This window comes from Ostrea edulis, chromosome 7, assembly GCF_947568905.1.
Source record: "Ostrea edulis chromosome 7, xbOstEdul1.1, whole genome shotgun sequence".
Classification (NCBI taxonomy): Eukaryota; Metazoa; Mollusca; class Bivalvia; order Ostreida; family Ostreidae; genus Ostrea; species Ostrea edulis.
In genome coordinates, this window is record NC_079170.1 from 44,125,363 (window position 1) to 44,151,757 (window position 26,395).

Consider the following 26,395-nt stretch of genomic DNA (forward strand, 5'->3'; position numbering starts at 1 on the left):
CACAAATAGATAACCGAATTAAAACAGGACAACTGCAGAGTATACTGTTCGCAACCTTCCAATTTTGGCATGGTTAAATAAATAAGGTAAGGTGTTATTGCTAAAATTTGATTGAAGTGACTCTCCTGAATAATCAGTTTGAATTTAAAGAAAATCGTTGTTTACAAACATCTGCGTAACCCAAAAGTATTCAAGCTAGGGAACTGTGTGAATATTTAAACGCGTGTTGTAGAAGTAGAGTACAAACAAAAATTACAGTTTATAATCCTAGGTTACATATGTACCTGTGGCTCAGTACTTCAGTACACTAATTATATGCAGCACCTTAGTGATATTTACTTTTAAATAATTTTAATAGTCTGATTATGCATTTCTTGTTCTCATTTTGTGTCTTATGTGATTGTATGCCGAGATGTTTAGTGAAATCAAATAAATAAATAAATAAAACATGATCCACATGACTTTTTAAAAAATTAGTTAAGATATTGTATGGCTTCTATTTGGAGTAAGTACACTGATTAACAAACACTTTCTTGGATAAACAATTCTAATATAGGGCCGCCCTGGGTAACCGCGTTTTTAGGGATTGGAAAACAAATGATGTGAAGTAATCGGCTATATATAATTATTTACACACATTATATACGTTTCCCTCTCACGCGGAACCACAGGCGAATGGCAGCCTGAATTCCGGTAAAAGTATACTGACTAGCTGTCAGTGTTTCAGAGTAACATGGAATCCTTAAATGTAACATTTACTCCAAAAGATGAGCTATTTACAATATAATCCCTCATCAGTACGAGTGTACGATTGGGAAATTCCGCCACGGTTACAAGATTCGCAGTCTTGGACTATTTAGAGAATATTGGAATTTGTCTATCCCATATGAATAATTAGATGATTGTATGATTGATCGTATTTTGCTCAACGTCCCTCTCGAGAATTTTTCACTAATATGGAGACGTCACCAAAACCGGTGAAGAGCTTCAATGGGCCTATGATCGGCGCTTACGGCCATTGAGCAGTGAAGGTCCTTTAGCGTGCCACCCCTACTGTGACACGGGGCATCCGTTTTTAAGGTCGTCTCCGATGACCCGTGACATTCACACCTTATGCCGAGCGTTTGGCGATGGAGCTGACACTACCTGTTTTAACGACTTAGGTATGTCGCGGCCGGGATTCAAACCCTGACCTTCCGCATGCGGGGCAAACGTTCTGGCATCTAGGCCGATACATGTAATCAATATTTTTCTAACATTTTATCCACAGTTTGGAGCTTTGAGAAAAAATCCCCGTTTGATCTTAAATGCAAAAACTAATTAGACAGTCAGAAAGCAGTGACCGATTTAGAAGCCCCCCCCCCCCTCCCCCCCCCCTTTTTTTTTCGTGAACAAATCAATAATTCCCTGTTATCTATTACTTATATAATTTATAAAGTATAGCTAGAATAACTATTAAAAGTAATCTTAAACCGCCTCAAAACGCCGCCACCCCACCTCCACCAAGACTTTGCCATGGACTGAATGGGGACCTTAAAGGCCGGCAATTGGGTATAAAAGCAGCCAATCGGTGAAAATGGTGGAATATATGAATTTTCTGGTCACATTCAGATTGCAGCACTTATTTTGCAAAAATAAAGATTAAGCTGTTGTACTGAAATTTTAAAATAGGTATGCTTGTTCCCCTCATAACTGTGCATATATTGGCCATATCTATTTTAGATATAAATTCTCATGAAGTTTTAATTTTGGCCTCAAAAATCTGAAGCAGGGCTAAATTTGTATTTCAAACTAGAGATTGGCAGTTTGTGGGTGTGATTATCTTTTGTTATTGTTTACACCGGATGTTGACTCACATATTGCAGGAGCAGGCTTGTCTAGTTCTAGATAAGAGGGATTGCACCAAAGGCAACATGTAATCAAATCACTGTATAACGTGGAAAAAAAGTACTTACTCATATATCATTGGTAAATCCAAATTTTATTTTTTAATTATATATAATCACATTCCATTAAAAAAATTGGTTAACTTTATGAAAATAACTCATTAGGACTGTTCAGTCTGATCACTGTTTCAGAGTTTTGCAGGATTGCTGGTACCTTTTCTCGAATAATGTCAAGCATGATGTTTGTCTGATTAAGCAACGATCTCCTAGGCCAGTTGTGTAACTCCCATTAATTGTCTCTCACCAATGATGACAAATGTCCAATTGATCAACCATCACTCTAAAATTACTCTCAATCTGGACTCTTACATGTGAACATTACAATGCCAAAAGAGACAATCACAGATAGTAGGTCTCCAAATATCATAATGGACAAAATGTTTCTTAATAACCCTTCAATGCACATGTCCTCCATTGCACAGCTACAATTTCCCCCCAAATTCTTCTCATAATTGAAAGGTACCAAGAGGAAAATTATAAGTATTAGTATATCATATATACCAATATTTGTGTATATTATAAAAGAAAACTACATGTTTTAAAAGATATGGATAAAACAATGATGAATTCATTTTGTAGTTCCTAGGGTGAAGTTTTGTTAAAGTAAAAACATAGCCTTTCAGTGCCTCACAGATCGAGCAGAGTGGTAGGAAAATGCGGGAAAACTTTAGTTTATTTTGATAAATCATACCAGTCTCCCTGTTCAAAATATCGTCTGCTACAGAGCACGTGTAGAGTCAAGCATCAGATTGCTGCTTATTCTGATAACAATGCTAAGCCCTGCCCTCTTGCCATATATGCTTAATTGCTGTAGGGGTGTAAAATTTTCTAGGTTACTCCCGGCCTTTAAGTCGGTCCCCAGAACCCTGACCTATTATGCCCCCTTGTAAAAAATTCTGAATCCGTCAATAAAAAGAGCATACCCGACAATGGTTCAAATTTTAAAATGAAGAAACCGATACGAAAACACACTTCACTATATGCAACATAACTCGTAGAAAATGTCGCCATTACATGTGAGGAAAACTTATTTAATAACCCGAATTTGCTCGACTCACAAACGCGAGCATAGCAACGTTAGACGATTCCTACATGTAACTGTTCTTTAGTCTCAAAGAGATACAAGTTATAACAACAGATGCGCACAGTGATATAGGCATCGTAGTATCAAATATACCCCATGATGAACTGCAGCCCTACACTCAAGGGAGGTTTTTACCTTTCATAAAATTCTAATGAGGATAATAATCATACATTTGGACAATTGCAGTTTTCTAAGACTTTAACAAGATAAATTGGGAATTTATGCAATGCTATACATTAAAGAAATTACATATCCCTCGTATCTCTCTAATCGTGACTAAATGTTTTTAAAACATGATAATAGACGCATTTCTGCATGATTTTAATGATATATAGAGTTTTGAAATTTTCACTGTAATATCAATATTTTCTGATTTACCAAGCAAGTTTATTCCATGAAATATCCCCGATAGAAATTATAAAAATGTCGGATTTTTATATATAGATCTTTTGCAGTATTGAAGTCGTTATGGAAAATCTCGTCTGTCCTGTAAAATGAATTAGGTAGCTGTTCGAATCCTATACAGGAAAAATAAATGACTGGTAAAGCATTATATGTAGAAATGAAAATAACGAAATACTTAAATGACCACCTCACATTTTTTTAAATGGCTGAGGGATATGTGCAATAGAATTATTTGCTTAATGCGCAGTCGACACGTCGATTACGGTAAATTGAATCGCATTGCATTGTCACAACAAGATCTTAAAATAAACAACAATAAACCACACAAAAAACAAGAATTCTTTACTCTTAAAATCCAGCTGTAATGTCATTCTATTGTAATAGCGGTCCACTGTATTTCAGGAATGGAGAGTTTTGACAGACAAGTACTTAGTGATGTTCTGTTGAGTTAAATTAGATTTTTTTAATGGACACGCCCCCCTTAACCCTCCTGACCTCTGTGACTGTTTTAACAACATGTACAGAATAATATATTTTCATATCAAAACCTTAATGCACAGATGAGAGTCGAAACCAATACCTTTCACATGAAAGGCAGAAACTCTATCCGCTAAGGCGCAGAGGACGATGACAACTTTGGAAAAATCAAACAATACGTGTTTTATATGATAAAACTCTATACTAGTAAATATATAATTCTGATATTTGATAGTATTTTCATAATTCATTGAAAGAATTTCCTAATCATATGAGTTACAATTATAGTTAGATTTCAACTGGGGATGGGTTTTAAGACGGTCAATGTCCTCGTTCCTCTCCATTCCTTTTAGAGTCCCGGCTCCATTTCTTTAAAGGAATGGGGAGGTACTCGGACATTAACCTATACAGAACATACAATGTAATAAACAAACAAAGAAATACGCAACGCGCCAGGTATTTAATGGATATTGATACTGTAATACATTTCAGAATTTAAAAAAATTATATATCTGTTTTTTAAAATATCGTATTGAACATGAACTTTTTGCATGTTTCATTAAAAGTTTTGTATTTCCGTAAACAAACGATAAGGAGAATGGGGCACGGGTACAGACATAATTTTTAGTATTCAATAATGGTTTTTACATGTAGTAGTATGTGAACGTGGTTGGAATTTTGGATTGGGATTTCAAATCGCACATGCATAGTAAAAACGAAGTTGTTTTAAGTAACTACTTAAGCTGTTTATTGAAATCATTGAATTACATTTACATTTGTTTTCAATAACTTTAACGAAGAACAAACCGGCTAGAGTTCTTGTTAAGATTGGACACCTACATCATTCAGGTTGTCAAACTGTAATTTATTCTTATTTCAACAATGGTACATGGCTATAAAATCTGTAGCAGCCTAGTGTTATTCTAGTTTTTAGTGTTATTATTATTTGTACCAACATACCTTGGAACAGATTTTTGTTCTCAGTCATGTTAAATACAACAATGATTTGGAATGTAGATCTATTATTAGCATCATACAATTGTACATTCCGATCGATGGACAACATTCCAACTGTATATCCTCACTCCTCACACTCAGAAACTATTTTCTGGTCATGTAGAAAAGAACATTAACGACGGGTATAACTGTGGCTTTGTTAAAAAAAAAAAAATATATATATATACATAGATCCGCCACAGGTTTCTCTCTTTTACTCGCTTTATTCCTATCGGGTTCGACATTCGACTGTGTTTACATTCTCAAAACCGAAACAAGTAGGTGAAATATAAACATTAATAGCCTTTAATTCATATTGATTATTCGACCAGTGCTTTATCGATAATTGTTCTACATTTTCTTTTGAAAAGTAATTGGAAAAAATGGGGTAAAATGGACACCTCTGTTAACTGCGCATGTACATGATCTCCTTTATTTATGATTTTCACTCGTTAATTGTTCTCCGTGTTTACATATGAAAAAGTTAGTAACCATACATTTCTTTAACATGTTGTATCAGGATTTCTGTTGTTAGGTGTTCTTGTTTCAAACAATAGATATATTATTAGGCATGCCGCATATCTATTACATTATATGATTGTCATTGCAGAACATTCATCAACTGACTTTCACACATTATGGCAACATCCAAATTTGTATCTATATCATACATGCACCAGTTGTCTACAAAGGATTACTTAGCAGATAGTGATATTGAGCAATCTTCTCCAGAATTCCATTCAGTACTGCATCACGCTGTATTAAAAGGCGATGTTGATGCGTGTATTACGGAGGCAAAGAACTGTGAAAATATTAATGCTGGGGACTTAAGAGGTGATTCAGCCCTTCATTTAGCTGTGCGTTGGGTAGATCAAATAGGTGAAAAGTTGATCAGCACTTTGGTTTCCTCAGGTGCTGACATAAACAGAAAGAACAAATGGGGTCAAACCCCTCTTCATCACGCTGTTTACTCTGGGTCCTCTCGCAATGTTCGATGTCTTCTAAGTCGGACAGGTATTGATGTAAATTTAGCAGATGTGAATGGGTATACTCCCCTTCACTGTTGTTTTAGATTTAAGTTAGACATGGAAAATATTGAAGACAGCGAGCGGTATTCTCTGGAAGAAGGTGACGAATGTCTTGATATTGTCAAAATGTTGATACATGGAGGTGCAAATATTAACAAAGTAACAAAATATGGAAGCAGTATTCTCCATTTCATTGCAAGACGGGATGATAATACACCACTTTTAAGATTCATCTTGGAAATGCACTTGGGGTTCAATTTGTTTTTGAAAAACACAATAGGTGAAAATTTTCTACATGTGTATGTTGTGAGTGAAGTATTCGAAAACGTCATCGAAATCGTTGAATTTATTGCAGCGAATTACTGCAGGGACACTGTGAAGAGATTGCTTAACGACGAAGATATATTTGGAAGAGCGCCTTGGTCGTACATGATAGATACAGCAAATATTGATAGGGATACTGTGCTAAGATTTTCAGAATTTGGAATTGATTTGATGTCAGCAGACAGGATGAGAAACACACCATTACACAGATTAGCAGGGGTGTCATGTGTTTCTGTTTTAACTGATGTGTTGGAAATACTAACGTATGGGAATACTAAAGTTAATTCGAGGAATGTTTACGGGGAGTCAGCTGCCTTTGTCTTCTTCCTCGAAGACGTTTATCAAACGTTTGTAGATACCAATATAAACTTCAGTGCCAGAGACAGGTGGGGGAGGACTCCCCTGATGTCTTTAATCAAACACAGACCCAAACCGGAACTGCTCAGTAGACTTATCATTGAAGGGAAGGCCGATGTTAATGCTGCAGATGAACATGGATCCACACCACTTCATTTGGCTTGTTATCACAATTTCGAAGAACAAGTGAAGCTACTTTTACATCACGGAGCCAATGTTTCAGCTGTAGACAGTTTGAATGACACACCTATTGATACTGTAAAACGACACACTAGTTATCGATGTCACAAACTCTTGTTACACAAGGTGAATCAGGAACTTCTTTATTCACGCAACAAACCTTTCGAGGACATTCTTCTCGACATGCCAAAATACATATGTAGTTCAGTTATCAAATCGAAAGAAAGTATAGCAAATGCAATGGGTCTTCCAGAAGACCGCTCTGAACTATTTGAATTTTTAATGAACACTTATCATAAAAGAACACCAGAAAGTGCTATGGAAGTTTCTCAAGTTTCTCAAGAAGTTGTACAACTTGTAAACTCTTTATGTAAATCCGTGGCATCATATGATAGACGATTTAACATGTCTGTTTTTCGAACTGGATCTTCCGAGGAAGGAACGAAGGTCGGTCCTCCGGATGAATTTGATTTTGCCCTATGTATTAATGATTTGAGGGATATCACGCATGTAGTTATGACAGAAGAATGCGTCGAAAGGGGGTTTGCATGCCTCAAATTTTCACAAAACCCTATTCCCGAGGATTATTTACCATTTGCAGATTCTGAAGAATATTTTCTTGCGTTTCCTTTTCTCAAATTGTATTATACATATTTGAAGAGAGCTTTGAACGAAACAGCCACATGGACTGCTGGAAATATTTATTTCAATTACGAAGATAAAATGGATGTCATAAATGGAAAGCCAGTTTTCAATTTTGCAGTTTATTGGATAGGAGCAGTATACAAGCAACTCAAAATTAGCATTGATTTGGTTCCTGTCGTGTACACACCTGGATGGTGGCCCAAAAATGTTAAATTTCCCACAGTCCCAGAAATGCACGAAGAGGTTCAGAATGCGGGTTGCTTTCTTGTTCTACAGACAAAGGTGAATGATTTCAATACAAATAATCTCATTGTATGGGATGACATTTACGAGACATGCAACAATAGAAACAACGAGAACAAGAGAAGAATGCTTCGCGTGTCAGCCGCTCCTGCTGAGATAGCACTAATGAAAAATATACCAAACACATTCAAATCCGCCTATATTCTGGCTAAAATTGTGAAAAGTCAAGAAGTGTGTCCAAAAATTGAAATCAACGAAATTTCTTCGACAGCTCTTATGCATCGTAGAGCATTTGATATGAGAAAACCCCTCCCAATCAACCCATCTCATGTGATTAAAAGCTACATGCTTAAAAACTGCACGTTTTACCTCTGGCTAGAAATGTATCCAGCTTCCGAAGAAAAAGAACTGACTAGCATAGACCTTACTGGTCGTCTCTACCAATACCTTTTGGAATTCACGAACGACCGCTATCTAAATCCCTTCTTTCTTCCTTACTCTGACGTTTTCGAATTTGAAAAAGATGAAACGACGTCATCATACCAGAAACTTTTGCTCCACATGAAAAGGGAATTCAGTATAAAGACAATTCTAGGTATCCTAAAGCAAGATTTCGAAGAGAAATACTTATTTTCACCAATGTAATTTGACAAATAATTAAATGCCAGAGAAATAATTGACCCATATGTATTCTATGGCCAATCAATACATATATATATAATGTAATATAATTATTATATGTTTATTTTTAGTTATTTTAAATGTAAATGCTCTATCAAGGTGTTTCTTTTACCTGTGTTGCTTTGAATGTTTGATTAGTTCAGTCTGAAACTGTAGGTGAATTATTTGTAACAGATATACCCTGCGAATCTTTGATACATGTTAATCATCGTCAATATCAAAAGGTGAAGATATAATTCTTAAAATTATACAGATGTTTTTAAATATTTTATATAAAGAAAAGGCACAGTAATGTATCTCTCATATTAAACATACCACATATCTTTAGTTAGTCATATAGGTAAGGAAAAAACCCAGAACAGTACCTGTAGTATATTAATCAACGCGTTTTGTGTATGTTTGTTTACCTGTAGTATATATGTAATGTATAAATGCCTTAATCAACACGTTTTGTGTATGGTTGTTCACCTGTAGTATATATGTAATGTATAAATGCCTCAATCAACGCGTTTTGTGTATGGTTGTTTACCTGTAGTATATATGTAATGTATAAATGCCTTAATCAACGCGTTTTGTGTATGGTTGTTTACCTGTAGTATATATGTAATGTATAAATGCCTCAATCAACGCGTTTTGTGTATGGTTGTTTACCTGTAGTATATATGTAATGTATAAATGCCTCAATCAACGCGTTTTGTGTATGGTTGTTTACCTGTAGTATATATGTAATGTATAAATGCCTCAATCAACGCGTTTTGTGTATGGTTGTTTACCTGTAGTATATATGTAATGTATAAATGCCTCAATCAACGCGTTTTGTGTATGGTTGTTTACCTGTAGTATATATGTAATGTATAAATGCCTTAATCAACGCGTTTTGTGTATGGTTGTTTACCTGTAGTATATATGTAATGTATAAATGCCTCAATCAACGCGTTTTGTGTATGGTTGTTTACCTGTAGTATATATGTAATGTATAAATGCCTTAATCAACGCGTTTTGTGTATGGTTGTTTACCTGTAGTATATATGTAATGTATAAATGCCTCAATCAACACGTTTTGTGTATGGTTGTTTACCTGTAGTATATATGTAATGTATAAATGCCTTAATCAACGCGTTTTGTGTATGGTTGTTTACCTGTAGTATATATGTAATGTATAAATGCCTTAATCAACATGTTTTGTGTATGGTTGTTTACCTGTAGTATATATGTAATATATAAATGCCTTAATCAACATGTTTTGTGTATGTTTGTTTACCTGTAGTATATATGTAATGTGTAAATATCTTAATCAACATGATTTGTGTATGGTTGTTTACCTGTAGTATATATGTAATGTATAAATGCCTCAATCAACACGTTTTGTGTTTGTTTACCTGCAGTATATATGTAATGTATGAATATTTTGTTTGTACGCCTATATTGTTTTACGTCTGATTTGAACAGGTTTCATAATTTAGAAAAGTCATGAGCTTTGAATGAAGCACAAAATATGTTGATCTCTGACTGGTGCTTAAGGCCCTGGCAGCGGTGGGTTTTTTTATCATACCAAAACCTTCATTTGCTTGACATGTCTATTCTAAAGGTCATATTCGAAAGTCCTAAATGGATTTCCGAACATTTTGTTTATAAATCAAATGAAATGTCATAACATGGCATGGGGTTTTGGGTGAATTGGCTTATAATTATATTCCAAATGAATTTGAAATATATGTCATGTTCTGGGGTTTATCCCTAAGACAAGTAATTACTTTACCAATTGAAATATAATGTAGCTATGCGTGTTACTTCCCAACTGTGTCGTAAATGAAATTGCCTATCATCAAGTAAAACATTTACGTACTTTTGCATGGATAGAAAACTTAAGTAGAATTGGCTATGTGACAATCAGGAAACGTTCATTAAATCATTTTTTTGTAAATAAATATGCCTCGAAAAATTATTGTGATTTTGTACAATTTCCTTTTATGTTAAAATCACAAAGTATGCAGGACATACATGATGATTTTACAAGGAGAATCCTCATGGACCAACACGTTTTCGCTGTGTATATATATACACATTTCCCTATTTATTGCATATTAAGAACTTTTTTATCTATCATTCAATTGCATATTTTGTAAAGTCCCAATTCGAGGTAAGATTACCTCCCTCTCTCTCTCTCTCTCTCTCTCTCTCTCTCTCTCTTGATATCTTGATATATTTTCCCTTTATACACCCCAGCTAGCATAGAGACTAGGATCTTAAGTGATAAGTAAGATTTACCTGCATTGATTTTAAATCGTTTGAACATGCATGTATATATATTTGTAGGAAGGAAGAGGTAAATGCCGTATTATACAGTCTGTGCTATGTGTATGCTATATATCACAATAATGACCAATGATGGTATTCTGCATATGGCAATACATTTCTTAACAGTTCTGAATTGCTCGCGAATTTCTCTGAATTTCATTTTAAGATATCGTTATCTAAATGCAACGTTGGTTTGTGTTTAAAGAACATCAATGTTTCACACATAATTAAATTACACCTATTTCAAACTACATCATGAATTTTGTTTGAAAGAAAACCGCATTTCAGCTCTTTTGGGGAAGGGGCTATTTTCTTAACGTCTCGTTCATTTTTCACACAAGTAAAGACGTCGTCAGATTTAGGTGATGCACCACAATTTGTGACGTATACATGGCGCTCAGGGCCGTAACAATAAGCGTTCGTGAAACATCGTGCTGACTTGTCATCTCTACTCTTAAGGTCAAATCCGAAAGCATAATGACTTTCACTTCTAAGTCCGAGCGCTTAGCGAAGGAATAGCTACTACCTATGTTAAAATCATAATTTGATGCGACTCCGGGTGACTATTGTGGAGAACGCCCTAACCACTGGGGAACCGCATCGGGAATTTTTATCTCTGTGTCACTTGACTTATCTTGAACATAAAATTTGCCTATGTTTGATGTTCATAGGAGCTACGTCACCAGAAGCATGTCATATTCACCTGCTGTTCCGATAGTTCCGCATTGTTTCGGAGCAGATGTTACAATATTGCTCAGCAGGCAATCCCTATTTGGTTTATTACGTGAATGGTTACAGCCACAGAGTTTGCTTTTCCGTAAAGAATTGAAGAATGCTGTATGATACCAAAATGTCGAAGATAAACTGTGTTACTTGAATAATAAAATGTTTTCCTTGGTTTCGAATGTGGGAAACGAGGGTTGTAAACATTGCAGTTTTTTTGTTTGTTTGTTTTTTTGGCAATGTTTGCGACCTTCATTTCGCTATTTTTCCTGACTTAGGGTTTAAGTCCTACTCGTGGTGGGGAGATATACCTAATTTTCTGAAACTACAATACATATGTAAATACATGTATATACATGTATATTCTCCTGAACATCTCGCGGACAAACTGTAAACATTGGTTTATGTCACACAAAACTGCCTTTAGTTGATATATCGACTCACGTGACTGACTTTTCGTACATTCGTTGTATTAGAAATATGAATTACACATGTCAATATTCATTTAGACTGTATTCTTATTGATGATTCTACCTTCTCTGGAACGTAACCTGAGAATAGATTTAAGTTTAAATTTCGAATGTTATTAACTTCTGAAATGATTTTCATAAACAAATAAAATTATCCGTATTTGTTGGTAATTGATTTGTTTATAAACCAGTAGTTTTTTTTCTAATATCTGTGCGAGATAAATCTCACGATATCAGTAGTCAAATCTTGACTTAAGTCTTTTCTCAGTTTATGGTCTTGAGGCCTGGACTGAGAGTGCATTACACAACCCAAGCAGGATATAGCTGTGCAACTTTTGATAGGGAAAATGCGTTTAATTCACAGAGTTATGTTAAGTGGGTATGCACTGCTCTTGACATTCCTTATCATAGGTCAATACATGCGCATGCACATGTTGTAACTCTCAACAGCTTATCTTGCTGTTTTGTCACAACTGTTTCAGTTTCATATGCGTGAATCACTGCATTATTATCTTGACCGACTGAGAACCTGGGAATGAAACTATAAAGGTAGGCAATATATCTCCTCCAATCCTCTTTTGTAATGATGAATTAAAAGATTGCATTATGAAATAATAGTAATTTGTCCTTGTACATTTAAGTAGATAATTGATTTACCCTAGTTTGATATTCCTACAGGGTTACGTAAGAGTTTTAAAACAGTTTTTTTACGAGTAAGCATGGGCTTCTATGTCAAGTTGAAAGAACATCTGCACGTCTTCATTGAGAAATGAAAACAATAAATTTGTAAAGGTTTATTAAAGACAAAATATATGCAAATACATGTAGATATATTCCGTATCAATCATGTAAATACATGCACTTCCTGTATTTGTATATTTATATCCAAGGGAAATAATGTCCATATAATTTATATTTAACGGATTCGTTATGACGCCGATACAAATGCAAATTATTAACAAAAGATTAACCATTCTCTCTATGGATTGGAACTTTTTCGTAAGCATGGTCAGAATTTTCATCAAACTTTACTGGGCGATAGGAACACTATGTCACGGCATGTAGGTTCTACGTACCTTCGTTGTTATGACAGCGGTAGAAAATAATGGTGTCTGTAAGTTTTATTACCATTATCATTTTTTTTTTTGCTTGAACACAATATCCAGTTTCACTGCAACATAGACTGTCGTTGACAATCAGAACCTGAAATCTAATACTTTGTTTCAGAAAAAAACAATTAAAACCCGTTTTGGAAAGATGATTGTAACAGCTTATATGCATAAAGTCGGACATAGATTCACAAAAACTTCTAAACAGACAAATGGCTGTGGTATTTACAAAGATCCATACCATAATATATTTTAAAACTCAATCTATAGAGGTTGTTGCGTGTTCAGGATGTCCATTTTGATTCCAAATCACGATCAACACACCAGAGTCGATGAATATCTAACATCTTTTCCCTCGCCAACTTATTGGCAATATAAGTGAGAATTCCGATGAAATAGTAAGATACACGATTCTATATCCTGGTAGATGTTGCCATGTTATAGGCCATATTTGTTAAACGACCAATGTCGTCTATCAAAGGTCAATATCTATGACACTTCATGGAAAGCTGCAAGTGTTTATCTATGGCTGTTATTGTTACGTAACTTTTATCACAAATTGTCGTTATTACTCGGTATTGTGAATTTATAGTCTACTCCATTTATATTTATGTTCCTTTTATTATATTTTGTTGTATTAAGTAAAATTAATCTTCATTATCACTGTTTATATAGTTCAACATCTGTTGTATATGAACATCTTAATTTGATATATCCGGAGTAGACTGAACATGTATTGACCTTAATCTAGTAAAGGTAAATTGTTGACTGATATATCAATTCACTGATTCATGTTGATGTGGTAATAAATGATTATACAGGTCGACAGGGGATGCTTACTCCTCCTGATCCCGCCTCTTGTATATACAGGGCTCTCTATATGCCCTACGCTTAATTTTACATTCCTTATAAGAGTTAAGATAATGACCAATGATCGTTATCTTAACCTTTACATTTAACCACTGTAACTAGTTTTTGATAAATATAACTTATCAAAAATATGAATTAAGTCATTAGGTATTGTATAACAATAACAACTTTAGATATATAACGTGATTACAGTTAACAATGACACCACCATCTTCGGTCTGTTAACAATGCCTCAAACTATTAAAAATCAGAGATACCATGCACAGTCGTATAACAAGTACCACTGAGACGGAGAATTCCTCCCAAAGGAATTCCAAAGTTGAAATCAGTCATTGCATTTTGAGTGATACTTTTATAATACAGTATGATTGTGGTATGATAATCGACTGTTTTGGAAGTTTTATATCCACTGTTCGTTATCTTCACGTTTCATCCATAGATACAGCACTACTGAAATCATCGTTGTACATGATTTACACATTCGGATGCAAAAGTAGAATATTCATATTCCTTTACTAGATATGTAAATAGATACACAAACACACATAGGTACAGACACATATATGCATAAACAGAATTCCTACAGACAGGCAGACATACTTCAATCCATACATACAGGCAGACATACATATTTTCAGCCATACATACATATAAACATATACATGTAGGTACACATATGCGCATACACACATGTATACACACGTACAAACAGACATGTATACATAAATACACACACATCGTGACACATGTATACATTCATATACACACATACATTACTGAAGAGACATTATTTGTCGAAATGCACATCTTGTGCATCAAAATTGGTAGCGTATAAGTTTTACCGTATGACCCCTGGGCCGAGGATGAAAATACGGATGTATATTTAGTTGCTGGGATAAAATTTAGAAATTCATTTCAAAATTAAGGATTATCTCCCTCATGCATAGCTCTCATCCTTGTACGAATTTGGCTCCATTTTTTGGCACTCTAGTTTCATTTTAGCTCTCACAAGTTTATTGTTATTTCGAATTTCCAAAATGTTGGCTTGAGCATTACTGAAGAGACATTATTTGTCGAAATGCACATCTGGTGCATCAAAATTGGTACCGTATAAGTTTTACATACATACATACATACATTCATGCATACATACCTACACACCTACATACATACATACATACATATGCATAAAGATATATACACAACTGTGTGAAGGATGTACTCAATGAAACTACAGTTAGTGGTGTTATACGTTACTGTAGAAAGGCATACACTCGTTAAAAAAAGTACAAAGCCCAATCTCTCAACAAGTCCACACGTTGCAAAGCAAACAGAGTGAGGCACAATTTTGTGTTTGGAATCAATCTATATTACAAGACTAAGTTCGAAGAGAATCTGTGACCAAGCGTGTCAAACTATATACCTGTAGTATCACAGAACATGACTGTTCATCAGATGTTCATAATATCTTCACCTTGTTTATTTTCAGGGCAGATTTTCGCCCACAATAATTGAAAGGATGGCAAAGCACAGCATATCATTTACAGTAGCCTTACATCAAAAATGTAACAAAGTCACCATTGAGGAGGATGAAATTGAAAAACCTTCTCCTACATTCTGTACAAGTCTTCATGCTGCAATATTGGATGGTAGCATTGATGCATGTCGACGAGAGGTACATAATGACAAGTCTATCATCAATACCTGTAATTCTAGAGGTGACTCGCCTCTTCATCTAGCCGTCCGATGGATTACACAGATGGGTGTGAAGTTGGCGGAAACTTTGATGTCGGCTGGAGCAAACATTAACGTTCGGAACAAGTGGGGTCAAACACCGCTTCACTATGCCGTGTTCGTGGAATCCATTCACAATGTTAGTTGTCTTCTTGCACATCCGGGTATTGATGTTAATGTAACAGATGTCAATGGTTATACGCCATTGCATTGCTGTTTTCGGTTTCAAAAAGACTCAGAGAAACATTTTCATCAAAGCACGGTTTTTCTAGATATTGCCGAAAAGCTGATAGATGCAGGTGCTGACACAAATGCACAAACCGAAATAGGAGACACTATTCTGCACCTTATTGCGAGGAGGTCTGATAATACGCCGCTTTTACAGTTTTTCTTGAAAAAATACTCATCATTTATTTTGTTCAATAAAAACAAAAAAGGCGAGAATTTTTTGCATGTATATGCAACTGCTGAAATTTTCGAAAATGTCATGGAAACTATTGAATTCGTAGCAAAGAATAATTCTCACAATGTCGTTAAAACATTGCTTCGTGAGAGAAATATCAATGGAAGATCACCTTGGGAGCATATGGTCGATAGTGGGAATGTTGATGATAAATCGGTAACTCGTCTCATTGAATTTGGGGTTGATGTCTCTGTTTCAGATAATCTGAAAAATACTGCTTTACACAGGCTAGCAGGAGTTTCCTCTGCAATAGCATTTAACGATGTCCTAAATGTTCTAGTCAAAGAAAATGTTAACATCAATTTCAGAAATATATTTGGCGAGTCAGCTGTCTTTTTGCTTTTCTTGGAGAGTGTTTTTGAAGTATTGGTGAAATCAAATGCGGACTTCAATGCAAAAGATCGCTGGAACAGGTCACCTCTTATCTCCATCATGAAGCATAGACCCTTACCTGAATTGCTGAGGAGGCTTATCGTTGAAGGAAATGCAGATGTAAATGCGGTGGATGAAACTGGATCCACTCCACTTCATTTTGCTGCTTGTCACAATTATGAAGAGCAAGTAGAACTTCTGCTGTGTCATGGTGCTAATATCTTTGCTGTAGATCATTTAAACGACAGACCTATTCACACAGCTCAAAGGCATTGCAGCTTCCAATGCCACAGATTACTTGCCCTTAACGAAAGTCAAGAAATTCTTTATTCGCGTTCCAACTGCTTTGATTTGGAAAATATTCATCGACGCATTCCAGAGTGCATTCCGATTTCGGAAATAAGAACTAAAGAAAGCATACAGCGTTTAACGGGTCTTCCAGAAAATCGTTCTGAATATTTGAATTTTTTAATGGATGCTTATGGTAAGAGACAACCTGAGCATGAAAAAGAAGTTTTTCAGATTACGGAAGAAGTATCAAGACTTGTGCACAATCTGTGCAGATTTGTGGCGTCATACGATAAGCGATTCCAGATGACGGTGTTCCGAACGGGGTCTTCAGAAGAGGGAACTAAGGTTGGACCCCCGGATGAGTTCGATTTTGCCCTCTGTATCGGGGAACTGAGGAAAATAACACGTGTAGTGATGACCAAAGAATGTGTTAAGGAGGGATATGCATGCCTGAAGTTCAAGCAAAATCCTGTACCGAACGAGTATTTACAATTTTCAGATTGCGAAGGATATTTCCTTTCTATTCCATTTCTTAAACAGTATCATACATATCTGAATAAAGCTTTAAACGAAGTATCATTGTGGACTGAAGGAAACATGTATTGCAAGTTTGAAGACAAAATGCATGTAATTCATGGAAAACCAGTGTTCAACTTTGAAGTGTACTGGATTGGTTCTGTATATAAGCAACTCAAAATCAGCATTGACTTGGTTCCTGTTGTATATACCCTTGGCTGGTGGCCAAAAAATATTTATCCACCCGAAGTTCCAGAAATGGATGAAATGGTTCGACAGGCGGGTTGCTTTCTTATTCTTCAATCGAGAGTAAATGATTTTGATACAAACAGTATCATAACTGATGATGACATCTTTGAGACATGTAACAACGATCGTAATAAGAAAACTAAAAGGATGTTGAGAGTATCAGCAGCCCCTGCAGAAATAGCATTGATGAAAGTTTTACCCGATCCATTTCGGTCCGCTTACATCATTGCTAAACTAATGAAAAATAAAGACGTTTGTCCACAAATTGATATTGACAAGCTTCCAACAAAGATGTTATCCCTCTCAGAAAAATTTTCGAGGGAATTACCAATAAACCCTTCACGTGCAATAAAAAGCTATATGCTGAAAAACTGCACCTTTTACCTTTGGCTTGAAATGCAGGCATCCTTAAAAGAGGGGGAAGTAAACAGCATGGAAATTGCTGCTCGCATATATGAGAGCCTTTTGAAGTTTACAAACGACCGCTTTTTGAGTCCGTTTTTTCTTCCGTACTCTGATGTATTTGAATTTGAAAAAGATGACCAAATGTCACCCTATAAGGAATTCTTGCTGCGATTAAAAAGAGAGTTCAGCATTAAGACAATCCTGGGAATGTTAAACCACGATTTTCCCGAACATTGTTTGTCTTCTCCTGCATGAAACTTATAACGTGAGGTGATCATACAGCTCGAAAGGCGCATGGATGAAGGAAAAGTTGAATGATTTAAGGGATGTTGACACTTTGTTTAAAATTTCCAGCAATAAAAGATGCGGATCCAGTTTAGAAGAAGCGTATAATGTTCGCACTACCCAACGTAAAATGAAATGTACCCTCTGCCAACTCTGAGTTTCATTTTTGTGCCATATAGTCAGGATGCTTCAAGTTTCAAGTTTTGAAAAAGTACATTTTTATGATATAGTTTCAGCCAAATGAATTTAATTTACTAATTTTGAAACATGAGTGACAAAACTACATAGTTCCTTATATCATATGGGATTCATAAGATAAGTCACTGTTTTTCCTGAAAAAGGTCAATAACTCTTCGTGTATCTTTCAATTTTGTCTTCAGATGTTTATACATGTTGTCATAGAAATGAGTTTTTATTGTTGATTATGAATCAGTTTCTTATCATTTTTAGAGTTAACTACACTAATCATTTCTGGCTGATTTAGTTTCGTGTGTTCTCTTCATTCCCATATTTCATCGATATATTTCCTTAGTATTCGGCTCCCATTTCGTCATATGTGCAAAAATAAAGCTTCTCTATAAAGATAGTCTGAGGGATAACATGTAATTGTGATGAAGTTCTGTGGACCATTGTTATTTTAAATGGACTCAAATAATACATACACGAAGGATGTAATGTGCATTGAATGAACTAATATAAAATGTGACTGCTATGCTTAAAATTAAATTACGATATTTTGTTTACATATACATGTGTTATTTTGAGGAATTCTGAAAAGACTATTTTAACAATTTACAGGCAAGAAAGTCCGTTTAGAAAACAACTGTAGTCCAAAGTATTTTAAATGCCTACACCTTTCTAATGTTTTATAATCATCATTTTATTAAATTTGGAAAGCACATGCTAAGGTATGACAGGTATTATCATTGAGAAGTACTGTTCTGTGTTCCCTTTTTGTTTTCTGTGAAATATATATCATTTTATCTCATACGTGTGGTGTATATTGAAAGTGAGATAAAGCATTAGCTTTATCACACGCCCGTTTGATAAAGCACTTCCGGTCCGAACTACTTTTGACACTGTCCCCGCTTGTATGGCATATTTTCTGTGTTTATTTATATTGGTGCATGAAATAAAGCGTAAAACTTGTTATTCTGTATTTATTTGGAATTTCTTTTATAGCAAAATTAAAATGATGTTGCCCCCCCCCCCCCCCCCGACATACAATGCAAGTTACCGGTCATAAAAATGCCAACTCGGTCAATAACTAATCAAAATTTCGATCAGAAAACAAAAATATGTGCACACTGTTATCATCAACAAGGAATCGACCGCCTACTGGACAAGCATAATCGAAAGTACCTCGACATGCTGCGGTACCAAGTATTCTCTTTTTTCTGGAGCATATTGAATGTAACAAATCTCAACAGCTTTACTTACTATTTAAAGTGCCTCAGGATTTCCTCTCGCCCTCAGATCCAAAGAAACTACGTAAATAAAATCCAAATGCACAAACGCTGCATTAAAATATTACTTTCATTGACAGTTGTAACGTTGCACATGTTTATTTCAAAATGACGACGACATCAAACTTTTATCAGAAGGTCAGGCCTACGTCAAAAAATAAATACTCGGTCAATAGTTATTACTTTGTTAAAATGGCAAATCATTATTAATTATAAACTATAATTCCTTCTAAAACAATTTTCATCCATGGTTTCTCTTATAAAAATGCCCTTTTGTACTGTGTATCAATGGATTATAAGCGAACTATTTTTTTCCCGCGTAAGGTAAACAGATTAAGCACGACGTCTGAGCAACGGATTCAAAACAAATTCAATCAGCTGTTTCTACCAGACTTGGGATCATCTCAAAATTAAGTGAAAAGAAGACGCATGAGATAAATAGAACATCTATAATTGCGTATTTTGATATTTGGTTTAGCCAACTCGTTGATATGGTGTATTTATTCGCTCGGCCTCGCGAATAAATACACTATATCAACTCGTTGGATAAACCAAATATCAAAATATAGATATCCTATATATATCTATTCGAATGAAGTAAAGATATACTCCTCTGTGTATTGGAAAATCCACAATTTGTACCACCGCCTTCAAATGGGATAATACACTTATGACATTTCATCACATGGTTCCACATGAAACCTTCACACAATTCCGTCTGATGAGACCAATCGACTTAACAGTCGTTTGGAATTCTCATGGGCACAAATTATGCTCCTTTGTTAGCAGACCTGTTTTTGTTTAAAGCAATGATTTATTATTTCTTGAAAGATGTAGTCTCATAACTGCAACGGTGCGTGCATACAAATTGAACAACATGCGTTAGCGCGTTATGAACACCGTTGCAGTTATAAGACTACATCTTTCAAAAAATAATTTATAGCTTACATTTGCATTTTCGAAACCTTTTTAATGTGTCCTTTTTTCATTTATATCTTAAATCTCCCGCCTAATTATTTGGGTACGTAGCGATTAACGGAACAGCGATTGGAAGCAAAAGTGTGAAGTAATAGTCCAATTCCTGAATTGATTTTCAATAAAATATCATAATCATCAACTTATTAATAAAAGTGTACAATCTGAACTGGGTTTAAACTTTTCAAATATATTCAATTGTAAACAGCGTAGGTACATGTACACATGTATAGTCACTATAGGTACTAGTCGGCCATGTTGTCACTTCGAGAAATTGAAAGTACAATCACTGAAAGAAAAATTGTTGACAAATCCTGCACTTGGATTAATTTCTTGTGTTTGTTTGGTGATATCAACCACATTAGAGGTAAGATCAACTTATCTGACATCGAATGATCTGCAGTTGTGTTGTGTGAGATGGGAATAAAAAACAACGATTTGTTTTCATTATGAACACATGTGGTCGAGCACAGGAACTGGTAATTTTGTCTGTAATAATGATAGTAGAGGTCTATACCACACCACCACCACCCTTTTGAGGGGTAATAATAAGTTTATTAGTACGTGGTATGATATAGACCCTTCTACCGTATAACGTGGGTTTTTTTCGCGATAATCCAATTTTCACTTTCTTTGCGAGCATTTTTGAATCGCAAACAATTCAATGCGCATAAAATTTACACCGATTGCGTATCATATTTTACAAGATAAGAATAACTCATGAACAGTGAGTAGAAACTCACCACGTCGGATGCAGTACTAATTAACTTCAACGATGGTCAGGCGGTATAACTCTGTACACACACCTCTATAACTTGTTGAGTGACAACAAGTGTATTATGGTAATGTTTCTTCTGTACAAAATTGAAACCTGTCAAGTGTCAATAAATTTGTAACTTAGAGAATCGCAAACAAAGAACTATGCAAATAAAAAAGAACAGTGTTTTGGGGTATTTTCGCAAAATTTGTGATACGCAAAAATAACCCGTTATACAGTATTATTATAAAAAAAAATAACCCAACGGTTCCTGTGGGCCGAGATGCAGGCGACATCCTCGTCAGTGTTCATACGCCTAACAGATTGATAGTGATTCGATCTTTGCACTTATAAGCAAACATACTTCAAAAGTCTGTAGTGCATTTTATCATCGAATTAAAGAGGAGATGTAGATATATTCTGATGAGGCAGACTTTATTCAAAACTTCTACGTGAGAAGAAAAAATAACTTGCTGTGGCCATCAATGCGACATTAAGATATATCAACGACGTTTTATCTATAACAATAATAATTTTCATACATACCTCGATTCGATATGTCCCCATGAACTCGAAATAAAGGACACCACAGGGTCGTCCACTTCTGTTTCAAACTTAGATACATATTAACGGCAAACTGACAACTCAACGTTATGATAAACGGGATATTAACGACAAACTAACAACTCAACTTTATGATAAACGGGATGATCTCAGCTTCTCCATCATCAACTTCCCATATCTATGTAGCAATATTCCACTATCACCTGCACATGGTGTTTATATCTCTTAACTGATTTGATACGCAGCAGCGTGTTCTGCATATGATCAGTTTTTAAATCGAGGAAGACTATCGACAAACAAGTTGATGGTGCAGGAGTTACAACAGTCTTGTTTAATGTCAACATTTCGTTACTTCTTTGGTCGTTATAACAATCTAGTTTGCAAATACAACCTATCAATTGGTCAAATGCTGTCTGTCGCGTTTCATGTCGTTAGGCCGTTCTTGACACACTGATTGTGACTACGGATAACTCGGTTTGCCTTATCAAGATTTGGTTCAAGCCCAGTATTCTGACGGTCCGATAGTCCGACGGCCCGACAGTTAGACGGGCCGGTATTCAGACGGTTAGATAGTATGACGGTCCAATAGTCTGACGGTTCAATAGTCCGACATGTTGACCATCACCAAAAATGTTAATTAATAATTAAAATTTATTCATGTCAGACATTATTTTATGGAAATTATCAGAAACCGCCAACATCGACACGGTCTGATTATAAATCAGACAATCAATTTCTGACCAAAATCATTCAAGTGGCAACTAAATCAGAGAAACCCGGTATTTATGGAAATTAAAACTGCTAACTGATGACGTACAGGCACAATATGTAGTAAATGACCCTTACCATTGCAGAGAAATTCAAGCAATTTTTACACGGACGGACAAAAATCATCAAGCTATAAACCGGATTGCTTTGAAATGTGGCCAAAACACATAACTTTTTAAAAATAATTATTGCCTTTCAATATTATCTTTAAGTCTCTCCGTGTCTTACTCACTGACATGATAAAATTCTTACATTATTTTGAGATCTAACTGACTAGGTCTTTTTGTATGAATATGAATTTAGTAGTCTATGAAATTATCAAGATAATGAGGCAAATGATATTTTGGTCGATGATGAAAACTGCTACACCCGTGTCGTAAGATTTAATCTGTATAATCAATCAAAACAAAATGAATGTTACAATGAGCTGTCGCGTACAGAAAGTAAAATTTTAAAAAAAAAGTTGGCAAAAATAACATTCATTCATACTTTCATAATACTTGCAATAACCATGTTTGTTGGAAAAAAAAGGGGGAAAAAAAACCTTAAAAGCAAACAGAGCAAACAAAGGAAAAACAGAGCCCCAGTGTCGTTATCCAGGTGAGTCAAGACCTTATAGGAAGTGACTTAATTGTAGAAGAAGTTGTTACGATAAGGCGTGAAATATGCCCCAATTAAAAAAAATTGCATATGAAGTATATTATGCTGGTAAATATCCCCTCGAAAAAAATTGGAATAAAACTCAAAATATCACTAAGTAACCGATTGAGATTGTAAATTACAGTGCCATGCCATTAAATGGCGTCCGTAACGAAGAAAATGCTTAAACTAGTTTATATCAAAGATATTTTTAGGAAATGCATTCGAGAAACAACATGTTTATTCCATTCCTAGTAAATTTATAATGTTTATAGCATAAATATTAAGATATTATCAGCTAATACTGTAAATATTTGTATGTTTGCAAGACTTTTACTGACCCTGTTTTTCGGTTTTCCGCTGTAGGACATCATACTCCCCACTATTGTCATATTACCAGACCCAACTTATCAGAATGCCTGTTACTCAAACACATGCCTGTGGTATAAGCTGATGTTTGAAACATAGGACGAATGCTGTTTTAAAACAACTTTCCATTTCTCTGATTTCGTAGTAAAAATGAGAATTATAACCAAATTTCCCCCTATTATGCAATTTTTTGCAATATAATTAACAGATACCAGTGACTAACAAATTGATCAAAAATGTAACATTATACAAATATTGCTGTTTTTGAGGTCAATACAGTGATTAAGCTGCCTGAGTAGTACAATATTCACCGAGCCCAAAGGACGAAGTGAATACTGTACTTCGAAGATGACTAAATCATCGTATTGACTGGGAAAAAACAACAACCCAGCAACATTCAATTTATTATAATATGATTTTATGATTAAAGTATACAAACTCATTAAGTTATCCATGCCATCTTACTTATTGACATACCGGCCCGTCGGAATACCGGCCCGTCGGACTATCGGGCCGTCGTACTATCGAACCGTCGGAATACTGGGCGGTCACCTCAAGGGTTCAGGGCTCTCGGTAAATGTAACTGGTCGACAGGGGATGCTTACTCCCCCTAGGCACCTGATCCCACCTCTGGTATACCCAGGGGTCCGTGTTTGCCCAACTCTCTATTTTGTATTGTTATAAGAGTTATGAGATTAATCACTGTTTGTTATATTCACCTTTCATCCATACCATTACATCACATGCGACTAACAACAGTATTAACGTCATGACAAGGACAGCCTTATTCATTTCTGCTTGAGAAACAACATTGGTTTATTTTTAAGTGTTTGCTTGGTGATATCAATTATTGGTGACCCTAGGTAGTTCAAAGAAATCCATGTTACTTTGGGTGTCTTATGTGTTGGTCAATGCCAGTAAATACTACCGTAAAAGAAGACCCTGAAGCGAAATACCACAAAGGGTCCGTAGGATTGTTTTAGTGGTCTGGACGTACGCTTCACGGCTGAATGACCTGGGTTCGATCCCTGTGCCGCGTCAAACTTTAGATGTTCAATATAGGTAGTGACTGTTCCTTCGCAAAGCGCACGGCATTAGAAGTTAAAGTCTCGAATTTTTTTTCGGGTATTACCTTGAAAACAGAGGAGTGGGTGGTAGCACTCTTTGATTGGGGCCATAAGCACATCCATAGACCAAAAATGTGAGGCACTTCACCCAGGGATTATAAGGTATCTACACGAGTGAGAAATGGGTGGCATTTCACCCGAGGATTGTAAGATATTTACACGGGTGAGAAATGTGTGGCACTTTACCCGAGGATTGTAAGGTATTTGAACGGGTGAGAAATTATTGAACGGAACGTACATTGTAGAACAATATACAAACAAGTACATTAATGCATGAACCAGACATGTACTTTGAAATTTTGTTTGTTTGTTGTTGTTGTTTTTTTTATCACTTTGCGACTTATTTGTACGACGTCTTCTGCACGAGAATCTTGCTTATTTCATCAGAGATATTATTTCTTATATCAAAATTCCAAACCATTTCCCCATTTGTTTTCTCTCTTGTAATAAATTTATTTTTATACTCTTCTTCCAACCTGACCGAGCACCATGTTAAGCTACAGTATCTGGCCATACATGTAAGTGAGTCATAATTTTACTTTGCATTATATATTTCATTGAAAAATGCCCTTTTGAAAAAAAAAACATATTGCAGCATTATTTGTTGATCATTTTTATGGATATGATATAAAAAAAAAAAAAAAGAATACAGAATTGTTTGTAGTTTCTTCACATAATTTTGAAATAATCTTATCTGTGGGTATCGCGGTGAAATCACATATCAAATGTAAAATTGAATTTTTACAGCACAAATTGAAGGTAGTTCATTACACTAAAATTTTGTTTAATGGCTCGTTAAAACATCTCTTATGAAGTATCGAAAGAGTGATACAAGCTCCCAATTATTTTCGATGATTTTCTTTTTTTTTATTTTGGTGATTTTTTTCCAGAATGATGAAAAAGGTGATTTGTTTGCAAATAAGAGATTCTTGAGTCCAAATTTCGCTGTGATTTGACGACCGAACGTGCCAAGGCGATCAAATGTGCAGTAACAGGGCCTCTATCCTATCTTGTTCTTTAATGCTAAACAGTAAATACTACTCGTACGAGTGGAGGCAAAGACACCAAAAGAGTTGTTTGATAATTACCCCCCTCCCCCCAAAAGGAGGGAAAAACCAGAAAGAAAAGTCCATGATTTTGCATGTACTGGGTACTTCTGATATATTGAAATTCGGAAGGAGATTCATCTAATTTGTTTATTGTATTCAAGTTCAATGTACATGTAATTGATTTTGAAATACATGAAAATTACTTGCAATTTATTTTTACTTCAATATAACAGATACTTCAGTAGTTCAATTTACTCAACTTCAATATAAGTAGAGTGGACTGCAGTTCTTAGTTCGCAAACTTATGACAATATACAAGTAAAAACACGTGATCTGACGTCCCAGAAGTAGGTGTGTCACGTGATTGAGTCCGACTCTAGCTCTGGTCGTTGTTCCGATGGGAGGAACCGGCATGTACACCGGGGGAGGAGGAGGGGCACCTGTAATTAATCAGATAAATGACATATAGGAGGATCAATAAGGGGCACCTGTAATTGATCAGATCAATCAGATCAATAAAAATACATTAG

At 35.3% G+C, this 26,395-nt stretch overlaps 2 protein-coding genes across 3 annotated transcripts; both read left to right on the forward strand.

Moving 5' to 3' along the window:
• The first annotated feature begins 4 nt into the window (after positions 1-4).
• On the forward strand, positions 5-10,759 carry LOC125656494 (uncharacterized). 2 transcript variants are annotated; one of them, XM_056144527.1, is made up of 2 exons: positions 5-86; positions 5,519-10,759. In XM_056144527.1, exon 2 carries the CDS (start codon positions 5,547-5,549, stop codon positions 8,328-8,330), a length of 2,784 nt encoding a protein of 927 aa, XP_056000502.1. In that variant the 5' UTR covers positions 5-86; positions 5,519-5,546; the 3' UTR covers positions 8,331-10,759. The 2 variants fall into 2 exon arrangements, with proteins under 2 accessions (XP_056000502.1, XP_056000501.1); XM_056144526.1 differs by lacking the exon at positions 5-86 and adding an exon at positions 5,118-5,186.
• A 1,463-nt stretch (positions 10,760-12,222) lies between these two features.
• Positions 12,223-19,301, forward strand: LOC130048175 (ankyrin-1-like). Its single transcript, XM_056144528.1, has 2 exons — positions 12,223-12,406; positions 15,326-19,301. Exon 2 carries the CDS (start codon positions 15,356-15,358, stop codon positions 18,119-18,121), a length of 2,766 nt encoding a protein of 921 aa, XP_056000503.1. The 5' UTR covers positions 12,223-12,406; positions 15,326-15,355; the 3' UTR covers positions 18,122-19,301.
• The last annotated feature ends 7,094 nt before the right edge of the window (positions 19,302-26,395 follow it).